This window comes from Aspergillus uvarum, assembly GCF_003184745.1.
Source record: "Aspergillus uvarum CBS 121591 unplaced genomic scaffold BO82scaffold_99, whole genome shotgun sequence".
In the NCBI taxonomy this organism is placed as follows: Eukaryota; Fungi; Ascomycota; class Eurotiomycetes; order Eurotiales; family Aspergillaceae; genus Aspergillus; species Aspergillus uvarum.
Window position 1 is genome coordinate 1 of NW_020291396.1, and position 26,524 is coordinate 26,524.

General features: G+C 51.9%; 8 protein-coding genes across 8 annotated transcripts; 4 read left to right on the top strand and 4 right to left on the bottom strand.

Moving 5' to 3' along the window:
• Positions 1 to 63: 63 nt before the first annotated feature.
• On the top strand, positions 64 to 1,082 carry BO82DRAFT_359584 (carbon-nitrogen hydrolase family protein; the record flags this gene model as incomplete). The annotated part of the gene is made up of 2 exons (XM_025636612.1): positions 64 to 544; positions 663 to 1,082. Coding segments are annotated over 2 exons (822 nt in total), but the record flags the coding sequence as incomplete, so codon positions are not given.
• Positions 1,083 to 1,614: 532 nt separating this feature from the next.
• BO82DRAFT_427306 (uncharacterized protein) lies at positions 1,615 to 2,401 on the bottom strand (the record flags this gene model as incomplete). The annotated part of the gene is made up of 3 exons (XM_025640385.1): positions 1,615 to 2,007; positions 2,085 to 2,217; positions 2,277 to 2,401. 3 exons carry the CDS (start codon positions 2,399 to 2,401, stop codon positions 1,735 to 1,737), a joined length of 531 nt encoding a protein of 176 aa, XP_025486132.1. The 3' UTR covers positions 1,615 to 1,734.
• A 1,185-nt stretch (positions 2,402 to 3,586) lies between these two features.
• On the bottom strand, positions 3,587 to 8,846 carry BO82DRAFT_369764 (V-type ATPase; the record flags this gene model as incomplete). Its single annotated transcript, XM_025637183.1, has 13 exons — positions 3,587 to 3,755; positions 3,807 to 3,891; positions 3,941 to 4,196; positions 4,245 to 4,886; positions 4,938 to 5,682; positions 5,754 to 5,848; positions 5,919 to 5,988; positions 6,126 to 6,193; positions 6,450 to 6,485; positions 6,869 to 7,765; positions 7,820 to 8,487; positions 8,549 to 8,633; positions 8,739 to 8,846. 13 exons carry the CDS (start codon positions 8,844 to 8,846, stop codon positions 3,587 to 3,589), a joined length of 3,924 nt encoding a protein of 1,307 aa, XP_025486133.1.
• A 3,165-nt stretch (positions 8,847 to 12,011) lies between these two features.
• On the top strand, positions 12,012 to 15,404 carry BO82DRAFT_379190 (WD domain protein; the record flags this gene model as incomplete). Its single annotated transcript, XM_025637673.1, has 7 exons — positions 12,012 to 12,069; positions 12,905 to 13,883; positions 13,945 to 14,039; positions 14,091 to 14,494; positions 14,553 to 15,033; positions 15,087 to 15,234; positions 15,293 to 15,404. 7 exons carry the CDS (start codon positions 12,012 to 12,014, stop codon positions 15,402 to 15,404), a joined length of 2,277 nt encoding a protein of 758 aa, XP_025486134.1.
• A 944-nt stretch (positions 15,405 to 16,348) lies between these two features.
• BO82DRAFT_220661 (ATP-dependent RNA helicase eIF4A) lies at positions 16,349 to 18,287 on the bottom strand. The gene is made up of 5 exons (XM_025630772.1): positions 18,186 to 18,287; positions 17,872 to 18,126; positions 16,907 to 17,800; positions 16,626 to 16,845; positions 16,349 to 16,570 (listed from the first exon to the last, which is right to left on the bottom strand). Exons 1-4 carry the CDS (start codon positions 18,214 to 18,216, stop codon positions 16,826 to 16,828), a joined length of 1,200 nt encoding a protein of 399 aa, XP_025486135.1. The 5' UTR covers positions 18,217 to 18,287; the 3' UTR covers positions 16,349 to 16,570; positions 16,626 to 16,825.
• Positions 18,288 to 18,421: 134 nt separating this feature from the next.
• On the top strand, positions 18,422 to 20,293 carry BO82DRAFT_387666 (SF3a splicing factor complex subunit PRP9). Its single transcript, XM_025638323.1, has 2 exons — positions 18,422 to 18,568; positions 18,629 to 20,293. Exons 1-2 carry the CDS (start codon positions 18,479 to 18,481, stop codon positions 20,051 to 20,053), a joined length of 1,515 nt encoding a protein of 504 aa, XP_025486136.1. The 5' UTR covers positions 18,422 to 18,478; the 3' UTR covers positions 20,054 to 20,293.
• A 166-nt stretch (positions 20,294 to 20,459) lies between these two features.
• On the top strand, positions 20,460 to 23,922 carry BO82DRAFT_387667 (ATP dependent DNA ligase domain protein; the record flags this gene model as incomplete). The annotated part of the gene is made up of 7 exons (XM_025638324.1): positions 20,460 to 20,604; positions 20,638 to 21,034; positions 21,071 to 21,732; positions 21,785 to 22,738; positions 22,775 to 22,869; positions 22,909 to 23,622; positions 23,900 to 23,922. Exons 1-7 carry the CDS (start codon positions 20,582 to 20,584, stop codon positions 23,920 to 23,922), a joined length of 2,868 nt encoding a protein of 955 aa, XP_025486137.1. The 5' UTR covers positions 20,460 to 20,581.
• Positions 23,923 to 24,000: 78 nt separating this feature from the next.
• Positions 24,001 to 26,512, bottom strand: BO82DRAFT_322950 (anaphase promoting complex subunit CDC23). Its single transcript, XM_025632780.1, has 4 exons — positions 26,214 to 26,512; positions 25,433 to 26,150; positions 25,191 to 25,374; positions 24,001 to 25,138 (listed from the first exon to the last, which is right to left on the bottom strand). Exons 1-4 carry the CDS (start codon positions 26,315 to 26,317, stop codon positions 24,114 to 24,116), a joined length of 2,031 nt encoding a protein of 676 aa, XP_025486138.1. The 5' UTR covers positions 26,318 to 26,512; the 3' UTR covers positions 24,001 to 24,113.
• Positions 26,513 to 26,524: the final 12 nt, after the last annotated feature.

The window sequence follows — 26,524 nt, forward strand, 5'->3', positions numbered from 1 at the left end:
CCTACCCCTCAACCCCCGGGCCACTCCCACCTCAAACCCACCAACTAACCCCCGCCAAAAAGATACCACCTAAACGGCTGGGCCCCCTCCGACCCCCTCTGGCTCGACCACGCCGCATCCACCCAGCAATACCTGCAAGCCTACCAAGCCCTCGCCCGCGAGCTGCACATCTGCATCGTCCCCGGCACGATCGTCGAACGGCACGAGCCGCAGCCCGCAACGACGACGACGTCGACCACCACCACCACCACCAGCAGCATCACCGAAAGCCCCAACCCCACCGCTGCAAGCAAAAAGGACGCCCTCCTCTACAACACCGCGTACTTCATCTCCCACGACGGCCGCATCCTGGGCCACTACCGCAAGAAGAACATCTGGCACCCGGAGCGCGAGTACCTGACGTCATCCGGCGAAGAGCCGCACGAGGTGTTCGACACGCCGCTGGGAAAGGTGGGGCTGCTGATCTGTTGGGATCTGGCATTCCCGGAGGCGTTTCGCGAGTTAATTTCCAAGGGGGCGGAGGTGGTGGTTTTGCCGACTTTTTGTGAGTTCTTCTTTTCTTTTCTTTCTGGGGGTGGTGGCTGCGCCCGGTGGGTATAGGGTGGGAGGAGTGGTTTTTGTGGCTCTTCGAGAAGACACTGGCTAATTTGGGCCCACGACAGGGAGTCGCTACGATGCCTCGCCCGCGATGCTGAAACATAACCCGGAGTCGGAGAAGTTGTTCCTCGAGACGACCCTCACGGCGCGGTGCTTTGAAAATACCTGCGGGATCATCTTTGCCAATGTCGCGCGGGGCCAGGACCCGGAGGACAAGTTCATGGGCCTCTCGCGGGTGGTGTTGCCGGTGGTGGGATCGGTGGGGCAGATGGGCGACGAGGAAGGGGTGCTGGTGGTGGATATGGATTTGGGGTTAGTGAGGATCGCGGAGGAGAATTACAAGGTCCGCGAGGATATGGAGAGGGAGGGCTGGCATTATACCTATAGACATTCTTCGAGTGCGTAGACCGTCTGTTTTTAGAGGATCAAAATTGATGGTTGAGGTGGATCGAAAGCTGATTCAAACTTGTGTACGTTGTTGGATTATGGCTAGCTATGTAACTTTCTCCAGATATGTCAAGAAACATGGCCGAGATGAACGCCAACGGCCCTAAATCCAACCACAAGAATGTCATGTCAAATGTTAACGACTGTTGCACCGACCAAGCCAATCTGGCAACCGTTGGAAAAAGGAAACATAAGCGACGCAGTGAAAATAGTCAGAAGCTGCAGCCGGACTATGCATACCCTACGACAAGGTGGAAGCCACAACCAGCCACAAACCTCTCCTAGATTCGACTGAGATAGAAACCAGAGCAAGCAACGAGAGGAAATGAGATGAGACTGAGAAACAAGCATCAACACCAAAGCTCCATACCATACCGACTGACCAGCCATGCATATCATATGACAAGATTGGGGCCACAGCAAACCCAGCCGTATCCTTCAGCCAACACCCCATAAATCACAAAGCCACAGAACAAGCAACAACACAGAAAGTCATGCTCGCTGAATACATCAAGACCCAACAGAACTTGCTAGAAGCACCACAGAGGGGTATTGAAGTACAGCACAGACACGCAAATTCAAAGCAAAGAACGATGAATAATGAACGATGAACAACAGGCAACAGATCAGAGGAGATGGTAAAATAGATGTCATGATTCGTAGCTGATAAAAGCACTCATCAACCCCCGCTCACAGCTCGAACTCGTCAAGCACCTCGAAATCGGAAGTGTAGTCCTCATCAGTGACGATGTCGAAGTCATCGGCAACATCGTCCTCGGATGCCTCGGAGTCGTCAGTATCATCATCGCCCTCTGGATCCTCAACGGGCATCCAATATTCAACGAGGCTGCGGGGATTCTTTTCAGTTTCGACGGGAGGAATGGCTCGAGAGCCGGCGGGGACGAGGTCGTTCATGTACTCCATGATCCACTCGAGTTCGTAGTCATGAGGGCGCTTGATTACCTGTTTTAGTTTCAGTCAGTGTGTCTCTTCTCTCGCGAGGGGGAGGTAAGCAGGAAGGTGGGCGGGAGAGAACTCACGTTCAAGAGCCTGGCACCGTTTCTGGGATCGAACTGTTCGGCCTTGTGGTCCCAATCGCAGAGGCGGCAAGGGATGCCCCTCATGTACGAGCTGCCGATGGTAACGAAGCCCTGAACATGATCCAACTCACACCTGAGGGATGGGTGAGTTAGAAGGGACTTTTTACAGAATGTGAGGTGTGGGGCACGTACGGCCGGAAGTCTGTCGGATCGTTGCACCGGTCACAGCATTGGAAATACACCTCTTTCCAGGCGAAATGGCGCACTTCCTGGGTGCAGTTGGTGAAGATCACGGGGTACTTAAATGCAAAGCACATCCTTGAGATGATTAGTATGTGATCTGTGGCTAAGGCGAGTGCAAACTTACTTGGCTTACTTCTTTGGTTGGAATCGAGTGGTAGATGATGGGACGTTCAAGGTGAGATGAGATGAGGTGTCGAGCAGAGAAAGCTTGCTGGTCTGGAGGAGGAGCGGGGAGATGAAAGAAAGAATGAAGTTCTACAGAGACAAGGGAGAGAATGTGAGAGATAAAGAGGTTCTATGGAGAACAAGTGGGAGAGCGTACAAGGCGAAGAGGAAACAAGAGAGTGTGTGAGAGAAAGGAAGAGGAGGGGGTGGAGAGGATAAGAGAAGTCAAAGGCAGCTCGTTCACTTATGATCGTTGCCTGATGGTAAATCTCACTACGGCGTGTTACTTCGCCTTTGACACTCTTTACTTAACTGGCCTACAATTCTGCTTTCTTCGTTTTTTTGCTTGCCATCTTGCGTGGACATGATCATCCCTTTCATTTATAGTCAACCCAGCAACATGGCTCCTACAGTAGTGATATACTTCGGATCACCGGGCCGAGCGGCTATTGGCCACGCGAGCCACACTAAACATGGGCTTATCTGATAGTGACCCACTTCACTGGTACGCTAAGTCCTTTTTGGTATACAAGTCTATGTTCAAGGCTCCCCAGTCCAACAATTTAGCTATGCATCCCATTCACTGGTAAGGACACATGTACATTTCATTATTGACCAGGAAGGGCTTGAGGTAGGGTGCCGTTTTTAGATGATATCCTGATAGTCAAGGAAGGCTAGCGTATGTCAAGGCAGTCGAAGAAGTAGTAAATCACCAACTAATGAGCTCCACCCCGCGACCACTGTAAGAACGGCTGCTACCCATCCTGAGCGAGCATGCTTCATTTGAACACCAAACCTGAATAGTACGGGTTCTCTCCTTGAGTTACTGTACATTGCAACTGCTAATCTGCAAAATAGTCTCAATTCTAAACAAGCCGCAATCATCCGCAGTCATTAGGCGATACAAATTCGTCAAATCTTGGCAGCCGTCCATCCACCATGCGGCCGTGGAATCCTTGCATCAGAAGAAAATATAAACATAAGGCATCATCAACTCCCCGCAAGAGACTGAGCCCCTCCAAAAAGACTGGCTACCAGGACAACAGAAAGCAACCGGGTGTATGAAAGTAAAATCAACCATCCAACTCTGGCACTCACTGAACCTGGCTGACAATCTCGCTAGCGCGGGATAGACTCTCAACCATTTGCTGGCACTCTTTCCGCCGGCGGATGGTGTAATCGCTCTCCTTCAGGAGTTCATCCAACTCGTTGTTGCGGTACATCATCTCCAGGAGCTCGCGCTGCATCTCATCCTTGGTGAATCTAGCTCTGTATTAGCATCGAAAATAATAACCCACGTGAGATCGAACTTACTGGACAAGGGTGTACATGATGGCCTTGGGAACCATGTCAATCATGGTGCGCTTGACAATGTTGAAGTACGATGTGATGAGCAGCTCTGTTGTGTGTAAGCCTCCAATCTGCAAAGGACATTTAACAGGACTCACTGATAACTTCAACTTCGCTGCTCTCGCGCTCGGACAGGGCGGCAGAAGCCTTCAGAGTGGGCGGTGGCGGCTCCATAGCGGCCATCTTCTTCTTGTTCTTCGAGGCCCAGAAGCTGCCGAAGAACCCAGAGCTGCCGGTGTCGGTAGGAGTCTCAACGGAAGGGCTGTTGGCCCGCGGAGGGAGGGGCTTGCCGGTCTTGGGGTCTACTTGCGTAGGCTTGCTTCCAAGTTGGCGTTCGTTGACAATAGCCATAGCCTGATCGGTCAGTATGGCTCAGCTACAGAGATTGTGCGAATAACTTACGCGGTGTCCGTTAAGGAAGTCAGGGTGTCCAGTATTGATGTACACCGTCTCCATGGCAATAAGATCCCGAACCAATTTGTTGGTCGGCTCCATGCACTTCTTGAAGAAACCAATGACCACAGCATGGAACTTCTCCTTCAGCATAGGATACCTCCGGAAGAGCTGCTTGTTCAAGAGCTGACCAAGAATGCGGACGAGTTCATCGTAGACCAGAGAGATACATTTCAAGCTGGGATCCTCCAGTCGCTTGATCTGTTGCTTCACGATCAGCTCGAAAGCGGTCGTGCCAACGAAGAGGGCTGGTGACGATCCGGAGGAGTTGTAGAGGATAGTGCGGATATCAATGTCCTTCACCTGATCAAAAGGATCGACTGCCTTGACACCGTTCGAGTAGAGCTCGTGGAACACGAAGCTGATACGGGCACCTCCGGACAACTCAATACTCGAAAGTTCGGTGTTGTTACCCTCCAGCACAGTACGGTACTCATTGCTGAACTCGGTGATGATGTTCAGTATGATGTTAGCGCTGTTACCGAGCATCGAGTCGCCAAGCTGCGATAGTTCGGAAGAGTATTTCTGGAGAGAGGACGAGATGCGGGCCTTGATGTCGGGAAGCGTTTGCTTAATGTGCATCATGAGGATCTATAGCATAATTAGCGCACATACAGTCATGTACCAGGGAGCAATGCGCACCAGGTTCAACTTCCTAGCAAGATAAGGCGTTCCACAGTATGACGACTTGTTGCGATAAGCCTTGTGGTTCTCGAAAAAGTTCTTCTCGTTCTCCAGCGCATACGCAATGGGCTTCTTGTTCTCAATATCGCGCTGACCACGGTTGACCACCGGCACATAACCCAGGCGCAAGGGGATAATCCTGCCCGCAAGAATATCCACAACGTCGGTGCCCTCGTCCATCAGATCCACCTTGGTCAACACACCGATGGTACGCTGACCCTCGGGATCCACCTCGCGCGCCAGCTTCAAGCCATCCGAGTTGGCCAAATCCTGGTTAGCGGAAGTGACAGCAAGGATAATAGCGTTGGGCTTGCTGATATACTTCATGACCATGTCCCGAATCTGTTTTTCAATGTCCTTGGGCTGATCACCCACTGGCACCTTGGTCAAACCGGGCAAGTCAACTAGCGTCAGCGTCAGGACATTGGGCGAGTAGATACGGAGGTTGATCGGGGCGGGCGAGATGCCGGCGTTGCGGCCAACTTTCTGTTCGGTTTCGCGCACGATTTCATCACGGATCTTGTTGAAGTCGTAGAACTTTTGGCCGGGAATGTGCAGGAACTCGCCGTACTCGTCCACATTTGCCTCCTTGTCCGTGCCTTCCAACTCTTCTTCCTTCACACCGTTGGTCTGTGCAGCGGGCTTGTTGATCAGCTGCAGAATGAGGGGTCTGCGAGTGACAATTCCGGAACCACGGGGGAGGCTAGGGGGGAGCAGGGGTGACAGTCAGCGAATGCGACAGGGAATGCGATGGTGACAGTAAGGGTCACTTACAAATCGCGGCCAACAATATTTTCCAAGACGGAACTCTTTCCGCTAGACTGCGAGCCGACGACGGCGATTTGAGGCAGGTCGATGGGGTTGTGAACCTAAACAGAACAAGCGGTGTCAGTATGCGGAGGGGCCGCAGGAAAGTTCCTCGAAACAGCAATCACTTACTCCGACGGTAGCGAAGACATCCTGCAGCTTGTTGACCAGGGAGATCAAGCTGGGATCATTGACATTGATCCTGTCCGACAAGCAAAGTCAGTCAGTCAACCTAGCATCGAGGGCACGAGGGCCCAAGGGGGAGGGGGGATTGCGCACGAGAAGCCAGTTGGGCTTGCCATGGCTGGCAATGATGATTAGGGAATCGCTCCAAATTACAAAAAGGAAGCTTTATCTTGGAAGTAGATAGCAGCCAAGTGTATGGAATCGAGTGTATGAATGAATGTCTGTTAGGCGTAGTAGCTGTGAATGGTGGGTTTGGGGGGGGGGTAAAGTTGAAGGGGGGAGAGTGTCGGAGTGAGCGAAGGCGGCGGCGGCGACGGGAAGTGCCAAGTGTAGCCTTTCACTTCGGCCCAGATCAGTGAGATAAAGATCGATACAACTGCAACTACAAAGCCACAGGAGCATAAAGAATCACGCCAATGATGGCGGTTCAGTTGTTCGGTCTCAAGTAGCAGCTTCAGTTAATCAACGTATTCTTACGAGTACACAGTTGAAGTAGCTGTAAAACTTCTTTCTCTTGAATGTCATAATGCAAAGCCACGAATTCAGTAGTACGCGTCATGTGCTTCTGGCCACCCAAACGGGCCAAACAATGATGCTGCCTGACCACTGACTCAATGGGCTCAAAATTTATCATCGTTGGGCGAAAAGAATATTCTGGAAGGTCTTCAGCGAAACTGCAATAACTACAGATAATGGGAATTTGCTATGCTACAAAGCTCTTGAAATTCAAAGGAAAGAAATGATGACACGACCCTGGAGATCATCTCCCGGCCATGTTGATACCTTCTACTCATCCGACACCGAAGCGAAACGCTCCGACATGGTTTGGAGGATCTTCTCGTACTAGAATGGAGTTAGCGAAACTACATTGTGGAACGCAAGATGATCGGACTCACCTTGTTAGACACCTCCGCCTCGTTGTCTGGCACTTCGAACTTCATGTTCCGCAGAGCGGTCTGGATATCACCCGTGGCGTCGCGAACCTTGGCCCAATTCTGACCTTGGGCAACGGCCTTCTGCGCTTCGTCATGGTAGCCCATGAAGGCCTTCATCATGTACTCGGTCTTCCACAGAGGACAGAACTGATCGTAGTCACTGTAGCCGTTCTGTTGCAGGAAGTCATCCTTGACCATGGCAGCCACATCCAGGGTGATCTTATCCGAGTCACCCAATGCCGCCTTACCAACCAACTGCACCACCTGGTCCAGATCTTCTGACTTGGTCAAAAGCTCACGAATCTGGTCACGCAGACGAGGGAACTCGGGGTGATGCTTCTCGTAGTACCGGTCCAGAACCGTGGTATACTTGCTGTAGGAGATCGACGTATTGATCGAAGGGAAGTGCTTGCGCTGAGCCAATTTCTTGTCCAGACCCCAGAAAACCTGGACGATACCGAGAGTGCTGCTGGTAACAGGGTCCGAGAAATCACCACCCGGAGGGCTGACGGCACCGACAATACTGACACTACCGGTTCTCTCGGGGCTTCCGAGAGCGATACTCCTTCCGGCACGCTCATAGAAGGAGGCAAGCTTAGCACCCAGGTAGGCGGGGAAACCCTGATCAGCAGGCATCTCTCCCAACCGACCGGAAATCTCACGGAGAGCCTCGGCCCAACGAGAACTGGAATCCGCCATCATAGCCACGTCCTTTCCTTGGTCACGGAAGTATTCGGCAATCGTAATACCGGTATAGATAGAGGCTTCACGGGCGGCGACAGGCATGTTGGAGGTGTTGGCGATCAGGCAGGTACGCTTCATGATAGGCTCCTTGCGGCCGTCAATGTCGATGGAAAGCTACAGATACATTGATCAGTAATTGATGGGGTTCTTGCGGGGGAAGTGACAGACCTCGGGGAAATCCATCAACACTTCAGCCATCTCATTACCGCGCTCGCCGCAACCGACGTAGACGATAATATCACTGTTGGAGAACTTGGACACACTTTGAGAAATAACAGTCTTACCGCATCCGAAGGCGCCGGGAATACAGACGGTACCACCCTGGACACTGGGGAAAAGAGAATCCAAGACTCTTTGGCCGACAATGAACGGAGAGTCAGAGGCCAGCTTCTCGTTCACGGGTCTGGGCACACGGACGGGCCAGGTGTGCATCATACTGTGCTCGGTCTTCACACCATTGAACTCGATTTCAAGAAGTTTCTCCTCAACCGTGTAGCTACCAGCTTCGGCGATCCTGGTGATAGTACCCCTCGCGCGGGGAGGAAGGATGATCTTGTGGTCGTTCACCAAGCTATTCTCGAAAACGGTACCCCAAATGTCACCGCCAGTGATGTGATCGCCGACCTTGTATTTCCCAGGCTTGAAGTCCCATTTTCTCTTACGATCCAAGGCATTGACTGCAATACCACGGGGAATGTAGATGCCCTCGGACTGTTCGGAGATATCCTTCAGGGGGCGCTGAATACCATCGTAAATCGTTTCCATCAGACCGGGACCGAGCTCAACCGAAAGAGGCTTTCCTGTACGCTGAACGGGGTCGCCAACCGTCAAGCCAGCTGATGGCGAAAATTGTTAGAGATTGAGATGATGGTAAGCGGGAGATGAATGGTGCTGTACCGGTTTCCTCGTAGACCTGAATGGTGGCCTTATCTCCATCGATACGAATGACTTCTCCAACAAGCAGATCATGACCGACTCGACACTGCGGAGGTTAGCAGATACGATAAATGCTGAGTGTGGGGTTGTATGGACATTCCAGTCCCCCGTGCACTGTTATGGGGTAGAAGGAGCTGCGGGGAGAACCTACCAACTCGTACATAGCACAACCGATCATATGCTCGGCCACGACGACGGGTCCGGAGACGGAGAAGACGGAACCATGCTGGTTCTCGCCATCATCAGCGGAGGGGGCCATAGTGTGTGAAGTATGGTCGTGGATGGAGAGAGTGGAGGAAGAGGGGCGGCGGTGGTGGATGGGAGAAAGAGGGGAGGAGAGGCTGTTGTCGCTGCAGGATGATGAAGTGGGCGACACGGGGAGCGGTGGCAGTTCCAACTGCTGGTTTTGGCCTTCTAGCTCAGGCGGTGATGACGACCTCGAACCAACTTCCGACAACACTGCAGCCTTTTGACAGGCAATCAGATCCAGCAACGAGGGTCGTGTGCGAAGTCGAGGCACGCCTAGTCCTAACATTCGACTATAAGTGAATTATTGCTACCATAATCCCAATTGAATCGGCGTTTTCTCAGGTCTCGACTTCCAAGCTCTCCTAAGGTTATCTGGGGCGGTGCAGGCTACCTGTTTACTCAGCCGTTGTTGGAGACCGCACGGACGATCACCGTTCAATGGGATTACTAGCTCGCCATCGTCAATGGCCTCACAGCTAAACTCGGTGCTTTTTCGACCTTACAGTACTTATAATACAAACAATCTAAACAGAACATTCAATGACCTAATGGCAAAAAAAGATTACGCTACAGAGGAGGTCATCGGAGTCTATAACACTCGATGAAAGGCCTTCGCCACCGGACATGTCTGCCGCCTCTACAGATTACCTGCTGATCGATAATCTGGCCCTTGTTGTCTTTGAAGTGCAGCCTACGCGATCTTGGACATAATGGTCTTCGTTAGGCGAGGAAAGATTACAGGTTGGATATAATTCATTCAATCCTAAGGTACATGGTCCAGAAGAACATTTCCACGCCTTTTGCAAATCGCATCCTCCACCATTAATCGTCGTCATGATTCATCACTCATGCAGCCAGTTTTATCTGGATTCAATAGAGGTGCAAGAATTTACTTCTATGTATATTTTAAGTCTCTTGTAGAAGTCATGGAGAGAGGAGTTCAACATACGCCGCAATTCTTGCAAGAGCACGAGCTTCCGCAGGTGCAACTACTAGGTCCACTGCATCCGCAGGTGTTTCCGGAACCGCAATCACAACCCATCTTGTTCGAGATTTTCGTGAAATCGGAGGGTAAATGTATTAGTTTGATCGTTTGACTGATAGACTGATTGGTTTGGGTTAAACGCTTATGTTAGACTGGGAACCTTGGGGACGAAGAAGTTGTCTCTATATATACTTGTAGGTGCCGTGGCTTGAATCATGATGAGGTCAGTTGACGGATTATGTCATGGATAGGAATGACAAAGACCCGAGTCAAGCCGAACCGATCGCACGTGTCGCACATAGATCCGGGCTTACTGTCCGATTGGTAGTGATTGCATCGTCCTCCAAGTTCCTAACTTCAATATAGAACTTGCACTGGGGTAAGTGGTTGTCTTGAGGTCCAGGCCCGGGGTAGACGACGGCGTGGAGCATCACATAACATCAGTGAGGCCCAGGCTGAGCAGAGCCAATGGTTGTACTCCCGAGTACGAGGAAACAACCGTTATTTCAGGCGGTCTCAGTTGAAGTTCTCAGCCAGATTTATACATATAGTCCTGTATTTGTGAATGTCAACGTAGCTCCTTCTGATATAAGGTCCGGGGTTTCATAGCTTAAAACAAGCTTGGCCATTGTAATTCAGCCCAGCGGAAAGAAAACCAAGTCAATCCATACAATTCCCTTGAACATAACGCAGTAGTTGTGTTGTGTCTAGGGCGAATTCTCGACGATATGATATATGTTATGTACATGGTGCTTCTGGTTCTCGTACCTTCCCATGGTATTCAGCATGCAAGTTATCATAAAGCTTACAACCGCCGAACTAGGTATATTGTTATGAGACATCGAATATATAAGCCAGGAGAGCATAGTGACGACGGCTTAATGCTGTGCATTGTAGACTCAACCTGCAACTCTAATGATGGGCGGAGGAAGCACCAATAAGTATGTATGGGAGATGCCAGAGATAGCTGTTGTTCATATTTGGCTGCGGGCAAACATGTCTTTTAACAAGCCGACTTACCATGGCTATCTGCGGAGCATTATGGACACCAGGGACTTCCGACGGGATCATGCATCAAAACCAGCGGTGAGAGATGCCGGGCGTTCGACCAGACAATGACAAACATTTCGTTTCTGACTCCGGAAGAGTCTGTTGTTTCGTTTAGTTTGTAAAAGAAATTCATCCCAATCGAAGTACGGAGAGATAGTTCTTTACCGCCGTGATGTCGTATACCTACGTTGAAGTATAAACACGAGTCTCACTCTAACTATGCAGCGTAGTTGAGGTGCTTGTCAAATCATTTGTTCTGCAAGGAGGTATGCAAAGCCATTCAACCACAGCAGTGACGACATTGCCTGTAAACTACGGAGTATATCTTTATGTACCTCCCTCGAGCAATGACACTTGAAAGAAGAGGCTTGTGGCTCGGAATTGACCAGTATAACCCCGTCCACATGGGCTGTAACTAGCTTGCAGTACCATACAGCCCTTTGAGTCTCTCTTCACATTATTTACTTGCTTGCCATAACGGGCGGTTGGGTACATCTACGGCATGAAACTATGCCAAATAAAACGTAGTGGCGGACTCGGGCTCCTGCATGGCACGCCTACTTTTCTACATAGTAGTATTCTCGGTGGTTGTGATATCTAGCCGTCAGAGAAGCAGATAAGGCATCCGATCAGCGATTGCTCATGAGAGCACCGTGCCCCTGAGACAAGAGGCATGAGAACAACTCATTCCATGTGGCCGGACAAGTGTGCAGGTGATGTGTCTGGCTGCGGATGATCTGTGGCCAATATTGGTTGCGGATCTGTGGTCTTGCCCCTCCAATTCGTGTTTTCTCAGAATCGATAATTATCGGTTGGTGTCATTTGCGAGTATATTGAAACCGAGTTAGCTGCGTGTCAGCTGCTTGCTTGATCGAAGAGGTCTTGAGGGTCCAGGTGATGCAAGCATCTCTGCTCCAATCCAGCTTGGGAAGGGCTTTCGGACATCGCTGGTTCTGAAACCCATAACCATTGTACATGACTTACAGTTTCAGAAGATAAGGAACACAAAGGTAGCGTGTAAGATATAGTAAGAAGCTCAAGGTAAGTTAGTAGGAGGCATACATACTGAACTGGTGTTGATCGCTGATCACATATGAATCATGTTTTGAGTTATACTACGGGAATGAGTGCCTTTTCCCCATGTATCGTCATACCCCCGTATGTATTATCGATATCGTCATTCATAGTAGCAAGTACCGTAGGTTAACTCGATTCGGTAGCAAACGGCTTCCACAAAACTCTTTCTTTCGAGTCTCTCGGCTACTCAGATGATTGAAACTCTGTGCATGTTTAACCTCGAGACCAGGTACAAAACTGGAAATGGGCAAACGAAATGATGGGTTATGGGTCTGATGAATTGGGCAGGTGTGGGTAATCGAAAGAAGGAGCACGGGGGGCGGAGGGGGTGGGATTGACAGGCAAGCAGGCATTCAATAAGCATTGATTGTCGGGGGCTGCTTAGCCCCACGGAAAGAAGACAGTTCAGCCCATCATCAGTCAGTCAGTGAGACCCAGCAGCCGCCGTTGTGCTCGACCTCAACCTCCGCTCCAATCCTCCAGTTGTTCCTCAATCAACCCACCTAAACTTTTCTCTTCCCCTCGTCCATAATATACCTTTCCACTAACTAGGCTCTTACATATCTCCGGCTTGGTCATTCCGGCCATTTTTAAACCTGTTTTTGGTGCCCCCTTTCACACCTTTTCAGCTCTTCCACTCCCCATTATCCGGTGACCTCTCGTGGGAGGAGTCAGTTAACCCCCGTCCAAGCCCGATAAGACCTCTCCGCTCGTCTCCTGTAAGAAGCACTTTGCTCCCGACCAACACGCATGGTAGAGCTCATCTGAACGCCATGTGATACAGATTATACTAACATATGTTCCTGAACAAGTAGATTGGCAGACTGCTGAGGCTCGTGACAAGCTTGCAGACGTACATACAGTACACTGACCATCGGCGAACATCAGTGAACCGCCACTGATAGAGGTCTGCTCCCCTGGTTCTCCAACAGAGCCAGGTGAAAGGGCAGATCCAGAAACATTCGAACTGGCAGACAATCCTCCTCCATATATACCCTCCTCCGCCGCTCCCGACCACCCCGATCCCCCTCCACCCCTCGCATCCCCGCCGCCACTTCGCACCACTTCCGCCACGAGCGGCCTATCCGCAGCGTCCCTCCATAACTCGGTCATCGGTGATCAGTTTGGCACAAGAAGTCCTAGTGGCACCTCATCCAGATCATCTCGCCGCCGTCGCCGAAGTATAACACCTACCTCTCGAGGTCCGATAACAGAGGGTACGGGAGGTCTTGCGGGAGGTACGGCAAGCGAGGCCGGCCATCAAGCAATCCAACCACACGACTCATCGGCGGGCTACACACCATCTCCCAAGCGCAGGCGCCTGGCAAATATGCGTCCCGATGGGATATCTAGTACAAATGGCTCTTCCCATACGCTGAATGGTTCGCCTGCATCTCCATCGCAAAAGGCAGCATTTCCGTTGTCGATGAACGGCCAAGCCTTGCATACAACCTCCAATGGAGACTTGCATACGAATGGATCGCAAAAGTCTAGGCTCAATTCCTCTACCTACTTCGGTCACGATCGGGAAGAGGTCACAAGGATCTTGATACAGAGTCTCTACGAGCTTGGGTATGACGGAGCGGCATCATTGTTGAGTAAGGAGAGCGGTTATCAACTGGAAAGCCCGGCGGTTGCTACGTTTAGGAACGCGGTTCTTGAGGGACGATGGGCTGAAGCGGAACAAACTCTGGTCCACTCATTTCACCATGAACGGGATAATGGCAGGGGAGGACGTCGCACCGAGCAGCATCCCACCAAGGAGAGATTAGTCTTAGTGGAGCATGCCGAAAAGAACGAAATGCTTTTCTATCTCCGACAACAAAAGTTTCTGGAGCTGTTGGAGGCTCGAGATCTGGGTGCGGCTTTAATAGTTCTCCGGCATGAGCTAACACCCCTCAATTATGACATTGGTCGTTTACATGCTCTTTCAAGGTGGGACCTACCTAGCATCCCCATTGATCAGAAAATGTGCCACTAACTCACTATCAAATAGCCTCCTCATGTGCCCTCCTGAGCATCTTCACGATCAAGCTGGTTGGGACAGCCCAATAAGCTCTTCTCGGGAACGTTTGCTATCGGAATTATCAAGTATGTCACAACCCAAATCTCTTTTATCATTCTGAACTTACAATTTTGCAGAGTCCATTTCGCCTTCTGTTATGATCCCGGATAATCGTCTTGCTATTCTTCTAGATCACGTCAAGCAGAATCAAATCAACCAATGTTTGTATCACAATACAGCAAATCCTCCCTCGCTATATTCGGACCATATGTGCGATCGAAAAGACTTCCCTCTCCGGACAGAGATTCAATTGACCGAGCAACGGGATGAGGTCTGGTGGTGCTCCTTTTCGCATGATGGGACCAGGCTGGTCACAGCCTGCAAGGATTCCACAGTGATTCTCTACGACACGGATACTTTCACTGTGCTCCACACACTCAAGGAGCACACAGATGGTGTTGTGCATTGCGAATTCAGTCCGGACGATTCGAAACTCATTACTTGCTCCCAAGATAAGACAGCTCGTGTATGGAGCGTCGAGGTAAATTCTCCACTTTGTGATGCTCTAACTCCTTCCGTGATGCTAACACGGTACACAGACCGGTCGTTGTCTGTTAACCATAAATCATCATCGGCAACCAGTAACGTCTGCAGCATGGGCTCCAGACGGGGAGACGTTTGTCACGGCTTCTCTTGATCTTAGCACGCAGCTTTGTTATTGGAGCATGCGCGGGCATAACCTGCACTCTTGGGATGGTGGTTTCAGGGTACAAGACTGTACTATGACTCCTGACGGTCGGAGACTAGTCGCGGCAGATCTGGAGGGAAAATTGCATGTTTACAACTTTGCCACGCGTGATGAGGAATACTGCCTTACAACGAAAAGCAGGCCGACGTCTGTGGCTGTCAGCAAGGATTCGCGGTATCTGCTTGTTAATCTCGCCGACAATCAACTGCAGCTTATTGACCTCAACACGACGGAAGTTGTGCGGCGCTTCCAAGGGCAAAAGCAGGGCAATTTCGTCATCCGCAGCGTCTTTGGAGGCGCTGCTGACAACTTTATCGTGAGCGGGAGCGAAGGTAGATCTTGGACTTTTCTCCCTTGTTTCATGTTCGAGCTAATCCCGTAACAGATTCTCGTATTTATATCTGGCACAAAGAGAATGGAACTCTCGTCGAAGTGCTGGAAGCACACACCCGGGGCTGTGTGAATTCATTATCATGGAATCCAGCTAATTCGGGGATGTTCGCCTCAGCAGGCGATGACTACATGGTCAGAATGTAAGATTTTGCCTTATTTACCCCACACCTGGTAGTGTCTAGGCTGATTATCCTCAAGATGGACCAAAGAACGCGATACACGACCGGGTGCAGCAGCAGTCAAGCATAGGGCTGTGTCGGGAAACGGGTTTGCCCGCACTAGTGCTCTGCGTTCGACATCACGGTTCTAAAAGAGCCTCTCCTGGAGAAGCTCCTATTCTTGCCTTTCCGAATGTTGTTATCGTACCTTGAGGAAGGGATACACACTGACCTTCAAGCGGCTGATGAAACTACTCTTGGGATCGAACCTCCCTGCCGAATTCCACGGCTATCTCCACTCGATCTTCCCCAAATCCCCCACCACCACTATTTCACTTTTGATCCCTGCATATAAACATTTTCTGGTCTTGCCAGTGATTCTACATAATAAAGGTGTGCATGCGCCACTGCTTTTGGTACACATTCGTATATGTTGTGCATTGATTTCTTCAGACCAACCGCTCTGCCCCCTCAAACCTCCATCCCCAATATCTCCGGCATTGCCCTGTCATACCTCGACAGGCATGCGAACCGCATTCACACATCGTGCCTATGCTACACATAACGACTTTACATGCTGGTTTCTCGTCCGAATACTCATTCCTTCGATTACGTTCTCTCTTTTTCTTTTTCTTTTTGATCGTTTCGCAGTTTGGGTGATCATGAAGGTTTAGGACAAATCAAGGAACTGGTTCCTGGGCGGCGAAGTGAAAACTTGGGTCTGGCTTATCCCTTCCTTTTTTTCCTTTCATCTCGCTATGAGTTACTCTACTATAGGTATCAGGTATCATTATTTTTATTCGTCTCGATATGTCTAAGTTTTTCCCGTCCGATGCAGCCTTGATTTTGCTATTCATGCCGTGATTATGCGTGGACTATACGCCTAGCTTGGAAAGGCTGTTATGGTATGGATCCGATTCTGTGAGCGTTGGTGGATGATGGCGCAGTGGGTGTAATGTGCTCGAGTGGGAGCTGAGGCTGGGGTCCTTCTAGGTCTAAAGGCGAGGCTTTTGCAGACTAAAACAATGCACGAATGGATCCACTATGATATACCGAGAAGAAACGAAAGGAAATGAAGAAGGCTTAACCAAATAGCAGAACGCTTTTATATTGTTTTGGAAATGAAGAAAAGGAACAGTGTATCTCCTAACTATGAAAAAGAACCCCAGAAGAAGCTAGAATTACCCCAGAAAATGAAGATCAGAGATTGAACGCCGCAGAAAGTAGACAGAGAGATACGACAGAACGCTGGTCGGGCGTCGAATAGACCTGAAAATGAAGAAGACCCTTGCATAAGCGTCATTTGATGGTGGCATAACTGGAGCCTTGGTTAGCACTGCGCTGACGATTGGATGAGACGTCGAAAGACTTACCAGACTAGTAAATTTCCCATTTCCTCCACACTAGTGTTGACTTTCCGTCGTGCCCAGAGCCTAGATGCTCTCTTTCGATCATGGTGGGAAGTGATAACGAAGGGTGCCAGCTAGTGAGCAACTGATTTGCGGGACATCCCATAACTCGAGCGCAACTTGAACTTCTGGAAAGAAAATTGCAGATAGATGGCTCGTAAAGTTTAGGAAAGGAGATCGGCAACTGGGGGGGAGGTAATTAGCATATGATATATCGGCTTCATTGACGGGGCGGAAGCGCTTACCGTTCATAGGCATCTCATCGATTTGAGTGGAATAATACAATTCGATGTCCCGGAGGATGCGCACATCGTCGCTGGTGACGAAGTTGATGGCGACACCCTTGCGACCGAAACGACCGCTACGACCGATACGGTGGATGTAGTTCTCACGGTTGGTGGGGAGGTCGTAGTTGATGACCAGGGAGACCTGCTGGACATCGATACCACGCGCCCAGACATCGGTGGAGATCAGCACCCGCGAGTTGCCCTGGCGGAAGTCCTGCATGATGCTGTCACGCTCCTTCTGGGGCATCTCTCCGTGCATGCTGGAGACGGTGAAGTTGGCCTCGCGCATTTTGTCGGTGAGCCAGTCGACCTTGCGGCGCGTGTTGCAGAAGATGACGGCTTGCGTGATCGTCAGGGTGTCGTACAGATCGCACAGGGTATCGAACTTCCACTCCTCCTTCTCGACGGCGATGAAGTACTGCTTGATGCCTTCGAGCGTCAACTCGTCACGCTTGACCAGCACGCGCACGGGGTCGGTCATGAACTTGGTCGTCATGTCGAGCACATCGTAGGGGAGTGTGGCGGAGACGACCACGACCTGGGTGGCCGGGGGCAAGTAGCGGTAGACATCGTAGATCTGCTCGCGAAATCCGCGGTTCAGGAGCTCGTCGGCTTCATCGAGAACCAGCATCTTGATGTGCCGGGTGCGCAGGTGGCGGCGGCGGATCATGTCGGCAACGCGACCGGGCGTTCCAGACACGACATGCTGGCCGTAGTCGAGCTTCCGAATATCCTCTCCGATGTTGGTACCTCCGATACAGGCGTGGCATTGGACGTTCATGTAGTCCCCGAGGGCCATGATGACGGACTGGATCTGGGTGGCAAGTTCGCGGGTAGGGGAGAGAACGAGAGCTACCGGTCAATGTGTGAGCTTTTGCTTTCGCATGCAGAATCGTGGGGTGGAGATGGTGAGAGCCACATACCCTGGGTTTCGCGAACAACGGTATCGATAACCTGGAGGATACTGATCGAGAACGTAGCTGTCTTACCGGTACCGGATTGCGCCTGGGCAATGGTATCGCGACCCTTGCAGATCTGAACGATCGCACGGGACTGGACAGCGGAGGGGGATTCGTAGCCATAAGCGTAGATACCACGGAGGAGGCTTTCCTTCAGGTGCATGTCCTCGAAGGTAGGAGCCACAGTGACCTCCTTCGAGGTGTTGAACTCCATCCGGTCTGAATTTGCGCGGTCAGTCAATGAATCCTCGATCTCAAGGTCGATTTGGAAGTTATACCATCAGCGCGTCTGTCAATACCGTCCGCCATTTTGACTCCACTGAAATATCTGATAAGATAGATTGATTCAAACAATAAAGGACCGAAGTCTGGAATCAGAGGTACTGGTCTGGTGGAGTGGCCGGAGCTCGCGACTTTTCGCGGCGATCGAGGACTCACCGCCCGCGCCACGTGACTGCAATTCGCCCGCAAAGCTCTCATGGGTGGCGCCGATAGAGCGGCGTAACATCCTCCAAACTGGGGTGATTATTACATCGCATAGACGAACGGACACCCCGTGCGCGCTTTCAACATGATTCTTGAAGAACAGAGATTTATCCATGAGGACCTGGAGCGGTTGGAGCAGGCCATTGCCGACCGCGTGGCTGAAGAGCCCCGTAATGTACGTGAGCGCTCCGTTGTTACAGTCACCGCAGATGCTAATAATCGCTCGTCTATATAGCTACGCGACCGCCTGAACCGTGACCACGAGGTCTCGCACTTTCTCAACCGCATAGAGGAACAGTCCAAGAGACTGCTGGACATTTACAAGGACACCGATAGCGCGCGCAATAAGGAGATCCAATCTATCTCGACCGGCGATCAGTTCGAGGAGTTTTACCGACAGCTGGACGAAATCAAGGGCTTCCACAAGCGCTACCCCAATGAACCGGTCGAGAACCTTGAGCGGGCTTACAAGCGCCGTCAGCTTGGCGAGGGTGAGACGACCGGAATGGAAGTTGACAATCTGTTCACCGGCGAGGAAAGCTACGGGCAGTTTTTGGACCTCACGACCATGCACGAGGACTACCTGAATCTCCCCGGTGTGAAGAGACTTTCGTACGTCCAATACCTCGACATCTTCGATGCGTTTACACCCCCGCAATTGCCGATCAAGCGCAGCAACAAGATCTCAGATAGATACTTCAAGTACGTCGGCGGGCTCGCGAGTTACCTGGAAAGCTTCATCAAGAAGGTTAGACCGCTACAAGATCTCAGCAAGCTCTTTGCTAGCTTCGACGACGAATTCGAGAAACAATGGTCGGCGAATGAGGTTCCGGGCTGGACGGAGGAGAAGGCAGAGAATGGCACCCAGGGCCCGAAGACTGAAGGGTCCGGGGAAGGCATCTGGTGTGCTGATTGCGAGAGAGAGTTCAAGAATGAGAATGTCTACAAGAACCACTTGACGGGCAAGAAGCATATCCGTGCTGCTGAGGCTCGTAAGGCTGCTGGTGATTCCGGGGACAGACCCGCGCCAGCTGCTGGCAGCAGGATCCCAGGTGCCCACAGATTGAAGGAACGCGCGGTGGCAGAGAGGGAACATCGCGTCAGGTCCCTTACACAAGTCCTTAGCGCAGAGCGTGAGGCGACCAAGATCAACGTTGAGCGCAAGCAGGGCATGACTGAAAGGGAACGTCAAATGGAGCTTGAAGCGCTACTGAACGAATCCGAATACACCGGTGGAGATCGTGGAAACGACCAATCTGACGACGAAGGCGACGATCGAATCTACAACCCTCTCAAACTGCCACTTGCCTGGGATGGAAAACCTATCCCTTACTGGCTTTACAAGTTGCACGGTCTTGGTGTGGAATACCAATGCGAAATCTGCGGAAACTTCGTATACATGGGCCGTCGCGCTTTCGACAAGCACTTTTCCGAGGCCCCGCATATCTTCGGCCTGAAGTGTTTGGGCATCACGTCGAACACCAATCTCTTCCGTGAGATCACTCGGATTGATGAGGCATTGCGACTATGGGAGAAGCTTGAAAAGGACCGTAAGAAGGACAGAGACAACCGTGACAACGTGGTGCAGATGGAGGATGCGGAAGGAAACGTGATGCCGGAGAGGATCTACCTTGATCTCCAGAAACAAGGTATCTTGTAATCGGCGTTTCTCAGTTCTTCTCTTCCAACACATGGTCTCGTCTAATTGTCTTGTTGCTTTACTTTGAAAAGCCTGGAGTTCGGCGGTGTTTTCTTTTTCTTGTTGTTCATGGTTGTCACCTGGACCACTGGTATCATTGTTGGTTAGAATTGATCAGTCAATCGCAGAAGCTCCCACGGCTCTGCACAGTATGTATTCTATGCGAAGATTTCATGAGCATAATCCGAGCTTCTCTGCTGTCCAACCTAGTGTTCACTCCACAAGTAGGTGAGAAACATTGTCCACTAATTAAGCCCAAATCTGGTTCGGATCACGTGGCTTCACGATCCATCGACGCGTCTCCCTGGGTCTTATCTGACCTTTCTCGAACCCTTGCTTTGCAGATAGATTCAATTGTCCCTGCCATGATCCTTTGACCCTTCAATCTTCTATCGTGTCAATGCGGCCTCGTGTATTTGAAGCTCTGGGCACCTCTAGGAAGCGGTGTCTCAATGTTCGCAGCAGCAGACGCGTCCGTTCGTCTAATTGATGGGGTTCAAATTCGCTCATTTGTGCGATCTTCTCTCCACTCTCGAGGCCAACAGGATCTTGAAGGCGACACATGAGGCGCGAGCTTTCAATCCTGATGTGCGGGCCGTGACCCGGTGGTTTTGCCGGCATGGGAGACAGATACGTGGCCCCGACACTGATCTTCTGGCCCTGTTGTCCTGCATGTTTCCCGAGAAACGGCCAGACCGGGTCTACTGGCTGCAAGAAACCTCGCTGGCGAGGATCATAGCGCGATGCTTACTTCTTGGGTCCTCCAGACGGGAAGAGCTCGAGCGCTGGCGTGTGTCCAGCGGACTCGACCTCGGCCAATGTGTCGAGAATGTAATGCGGCAGGCAGAGAACGATCTTGACCCCGGTCGAGAGGTAACGGTAGAGGAGATTGACTCTGCATTGAACAGTATCGCTGCCCGTTGCCGATTCTCCGGCCCTCGAGTGCGGAAGCAGCACACCGCGGTTGACGTCGAGCAGGCTTTAGGCTCTCTCTTCAGGCGACTAAGGAGCAGAGATGCAAAGTGGTTAACGCGGATGATCCTCAAGGGCTATTACCCTGTCGTATTCCCTCTACCTTTGACGTTGCGGAGCTTCCACTTCCTCTTTCCGCCTCTCCTTCTCTTCCAAGACACATTCGAAGGTGCGCTCAGCATGCTCCGCTCCGACCCCATACGCCATTTCCCGCCACACCCAGACCCTGGCTTGGCCAAGGACCTGGCTTATCTGGCCTTGCAACATCTCAATCCTAGGGTCGGAGTCAAGATTGGTCGGCCGGAATACCACAAGGCGCGGAGCATCAAGCACTGCTGTCGCATGGTCAATCGCCGTCGAATGAGTATTGAAAGGAAGTACGATGGTGAATACTGTCAAGTACATATCAACCTCACATTGGGCCCTAATTCCATACAAATATTCTCTAAACGTGGTAAAGATTCTACTGTGGACAGGGTAGGTATCCACCAGGTCATCAAAGACTCCTTGAAATTAGGAGCCCCTGGGTGTAAGGTCTCCCAAAGGTGCATTCTTGAAGGCGAACTAGTCGTCTGGAGTGATAAACACCGCAAGATCATGGATTTCCATAAGCTGCGTAAATTTATATCTCGTTCCGGTACCTTCATTGGTACTGAAAGCGATTCCTTGTGAGTTTGGCAATTGGATATCACCCACAAGTCTGTTGCTAACTGCAGCCAGACCGCAACCCCATGAACATCTGATGATGGTGTTCTTCGACATTCTGCTTCTCGATGATAATATATGTTTAAGGCGGCCGCATCGGGAACGACGTCTACTGCTCAAGGATACTATACAGGTTATTCCCGGGCGTGCAGATATTGCTGAACAACAAGTAGTGGATTTCTCGCGACATGACGGCCAAGCACGACTGGAGAGCATCTTCTCCAAGGGAATTGCACAGCGGTGGGAGGGTTTTGTACTCAAAGGATGCGAGGACCCCTACTTTACCATTTTCTCAACCCATCAGAACAACACGTTCGGCCGCTGGATCAAGCTCAAGAAGGATTATATACCGGGGTTGGGTGATACGGTTGACCTTGCAATCATCGGCGCGAGATACAATCCGCAAGATGCGACAGCCCTACATCAAGTTAGGAAACTGCTATGGACGGAGTTCTACGTCGGCTGTCTCACCAACAAAGATGCAGTTGCGCAGTTCAACGTTTCTCCTAAATTTAAGGTTGTGGATGTGCTTGGCCGCAATGGCATGAGTTTGAAGAACATGCAGATCCTCAATCAGTTTGGCGAGTTTCAAGCCTGCAATGCCGAGTCTGACCACGGGTTCTCACTTCATTATGGAACAAATGTCGCCATCAGAATGGAAGTCGTGTTCAAGACTCCCTTCATCGTCGAGATACTGGGCAGTGGGTTCGAGAAACCATCCAATGCCGGATATTTCGCGCTTCGCTTCCCGAGGATCACCAAGATCCACTGGGACAGGGCTCTTGAGGATGCGGCATCATATGCTGAGCTGCAACAACTCGCCGAAGATGCCCGAGCTTTTCCCACGGAGGACATGGACGAAGAGCGAAGCGAGTGGTCCAAGCGCGTGAAACTTGGAACTGGATCAGCACATCATGTCTCAAATACACGGTCTGGAAGCATGTCTTCGAGTCAAGGCTCTACATTGAGGTCAGGGACCGACACCACCGCTGCCATTCCCTCAAGCGACTCCCCGAATGTGCCGTCACCTGCTTCCAGAGCCTTAGAAATATCAACCACGCTGCTAAAGTCGCCAAATGCTTCGATTTGTCCAAACAACCGTACCATACCTATATACAGAGAAGGATCTGTGGATCCAGCTCAGTCAGCTGCAGATAATCCTGCTCGACAGAATCCTTTGACCAAAAATGACAACCTGTCGACTCATACCTCCCGCCAGCGAGAATATGCAAATCGCAATCCCAGTTCTGAACACGGAGACAAGCCGTTTCCTCAGCCTCGACAGCCTGGCCTAGTTACAAGCCAGGCCGATACTGAGTTCCTTAGCACCGGACAATGCAACAGCTCACCTGCACCACCGCAGATATCTAGCTACCCCGAAACAGGTGATAACCGTCCTCCCAAATCAAGTCAACCTCTCGCATCCCTACTCCTGAACATCCCCATATATATCACACCAACGTCCAGCAACCACACAACCCCCCAGCAACCCCATCCACCCTCCAACGCGGAGCACCACACCCAAACCCTTGCCGAGTTCCTGGATATCCTGCTGACACACACGCCAAAGACGACAACACCATCCCCACGCCTTGGAATCGTCATTTTGACCGGCAGCGAATCCACCCTCGGACACCTCCTCTTCGAACTCAGCAAACGCATCACCCGCGCCCTGCAAACCAGAAGCACGACCCACCCTCTAACGGGCAAAATCTTTGTCCTCGACCGAAGCTTCCTGAACCTCGACATCAGCCCCGACGACGCCAGGCTCGGCCTCCGTCACGCCTGGGAGTCGATCGGGAGACGGTACTTCTATGCGTGCGTGAAGTGGGATCTTGGCGGGACTAGGGAGCGTACTTTGCATTCCGGTCTTGATACAAGCCCGACGTACTGCCATCGAAGAGCAGCGGAGGGGCGTGGGCGAGGGATACGTAGAGACGTCGATGTCAAGGCTACGATCAGCTTCAATAGACGGGAGCTGCTTCCGCTGAGCGGGCTGTTCGCAGTGACCCCACTCGGTGGTGCGTGTTGACGAAGGCGAACTCTGTTTTCCCTCAGCCGTCCTGCACCGCCCTTTCTTCAATTAAGGCCAGCATGTATGTTGTTGCGCTGTCTGGCTGTTTCGTATAGATTGGCATGGAGATGTCAAATGAGATTGACATAAGGCACTAGACCGTTGCGTCAAATTGAGATGTCATACAAGCTACAACGATCAATCGAGTGACCAAGGTACTGGCTTGTCTAGTTCGTATACAGATATAGATAGAGATACAATACAACCTACTATTTCCACAAAAACGCCTGGCTAATTCGAAGGGGTATGAGACGCCTCATCTTGTATGCATCAACCACCCTCCCTTCTGGCGCGAACGTCTCTCATCAACGCCTTGGCCTCTTCCACCTCCACCCCATCCTGGCACAATTCCCCGGCCAGCTGATCCGCGCGATCCAGATCCCCGCCGCGGAGCGCCCACCGCGCGAGCCACAGCCGCGCCTTGGACGTCGTCGCGGTGACCCCCGTGCCGTGCCAGGTATCCTCCTCCTCTTCGTCCCTCGACGACTTGCGCGTGCGTCGCGAGCTGGATGGGACATCCGTGCCGGATTGATCGTCGTCGGACGAGGCCTCCTCCTCCTCCTCTTGGACGACCTGCCCGGACTCCTGTTGCAGGGTGAGCTCCATGTACGCGGCGGCTTCCTCCTCGTCGCCCAGGCGCTCGTAGAGCGTGGCAATCTGATGCAACGTCTCCGGATCGAGGATCTTGCGGGCAGGCCCGCTGCCGACCTGGGAAGAAGAGTCCTCGGCGTAGTATGAGCCGGCCACGAGGGCGCGTTTCAGGGCCTTGATGCTCTGCTCGATGCGGCCCATCTTGGCGTAGCACGATCCCACAGCCTGCCACATCTTCGGGTCGTAGGGCCGCAGGGCGGCGGCGCGTTGGTAGTAGAACAGCGCGTAGAAGGACATGTCGAGAACTTCGTAGGCTTGGCCCAACCCGTACCAGGCGCGGTAGTCTTTGCGGTTCACGTCGACGGCCCGCCGGTAGGACTCGATCGCGGCGTGCGTGTTCTTCATCTCGATGTACTCGTGGCCCATGAGGGTCCAGGCGGAGAGGAAATTCCGGTCGAGGGTCAGCGCGCGGCGGAAGTACATGACTGCTTTTTCGTGCTCGGATTTGAGCGAGTAGTAGTTTCCGACGACGCAGCACGTCTCGGGACGGAATTTGTCGGTCGCGGTCGCGACTTGGGCGACGAAGGCGAGCTGCGGGCGCTCGCCCATGACATAGAGGATGTTGGAGTAATGGTCAAGGCTGTCGAGGCGGTGGGGTGAGGTGATGAGTATGTCGGTGAAGATGTGCGATGCTGCTTCGAAGTCTGTGGATATCGGTTAGTTTTTAGGGAAGCCTCCCGCGCGAAGCAATCTCACCTTTCGAGTGGTAGTAGAGGAGTGCTCTTTGGGTCTTGAGGAATGCGCTCGTTGGGAAGATCGTCTCCAGCTCGGACAGAGCCTGGTACGTATCATCTGTGGCCTGGTATAGCTCTTGGCTGCAGTATACGTGGAATATGAGAGTCATGATGTTTTGTGGGAGAAGGTCGACAACTTGTTTCAACTGCCCACACGGTGGTTAGCAATCAATATGTCTGATGTAGCTGGTGGGGTATGCGTACGTCTTCCGTGCTGGCCAGCAAGTCGTTCAATTCTTGCCACGAGCCCCAGTGAAAGGGGTTCAAGTGCACGCTCCGGATCAACCACTTTTTGGCCTCATCCTCATTCCGCCCCTTGAGGAGTATGACACCGTAAAGGTATTCCAACCAACCCTGGTTCCGACCTTCTAGCCCCTTCTCCCGTCGCTCAGTAAACCATCCTTCTAGCCCTCGAGCCAGATCTGGCAACTCCCGGTTGACTGTGGAGCCTCCATCCGCAGGACCCAGTACCATCTCCGTCTCCTCATCCTTGCGCTTCTCGCCGGCCAGGTACTTCGCATACAAGGCGAGGAACAGGGATTTCTGGCTGAGCCGAGGGTAGGGATTCCTGGTTGCACCATGGTCCTTCACCCCTGCGAACGGCGACGCCTTCGATTTGCCCTTCTGCGGAGTCAACGACTGTCGATGTTTCGCGTTGGGCGACGCAGTCGCGAGAGGGATGGGGGATATAGTCGGAGGTAAGAAGACGGCGGCACAGCGGTCGTATTCGCGGGTGTCAAAGTATGACTTCGCCAGGAGATATTTGTAAGACTCTTGCGCCTCGAGCGCCGCTTCTATGGAATCCTGGGTCCGGAGGTAGGGGTTCTGGGCCTTCGGAGGAGCATCGGGCTGGTCCATCGGTGAATCGGGATCCGTTTCATACTGGTCGATTGGGACGAGGGAATCGAGCATCTCCGCAGCCCTGACATTCCTGTTAGCTTTCCTAAATCGCGTGGGCTGACGAGGATGCAGTTGGCGACGGTACCATTTTGCTGATTGGTAGAGGCATCGTTCGGAGCACTTGCTCGCCGCATCCTCGAGTCGGAACTTCAGCTCCTTGATGTTCTCCTCTGTGAATTGAGCAGCCATCTGGCGGTCAGGATCCTGCGCGCGAACGCAGTTGGAGTGATCGATGTGTTGCGCGTTCCGGGAAGTAGATGGGCAAAGGGTTTCTGAATCTAGTAATGCGCAAGGGCCATTGCACAAGGCTGTTTTGATTGAGCTTCGGAGAGCTTGACCAACCCGCGGTCAAGGGTACGGGGAGCGATTGTCACGCGTGCAAACTGACCGGGCGAC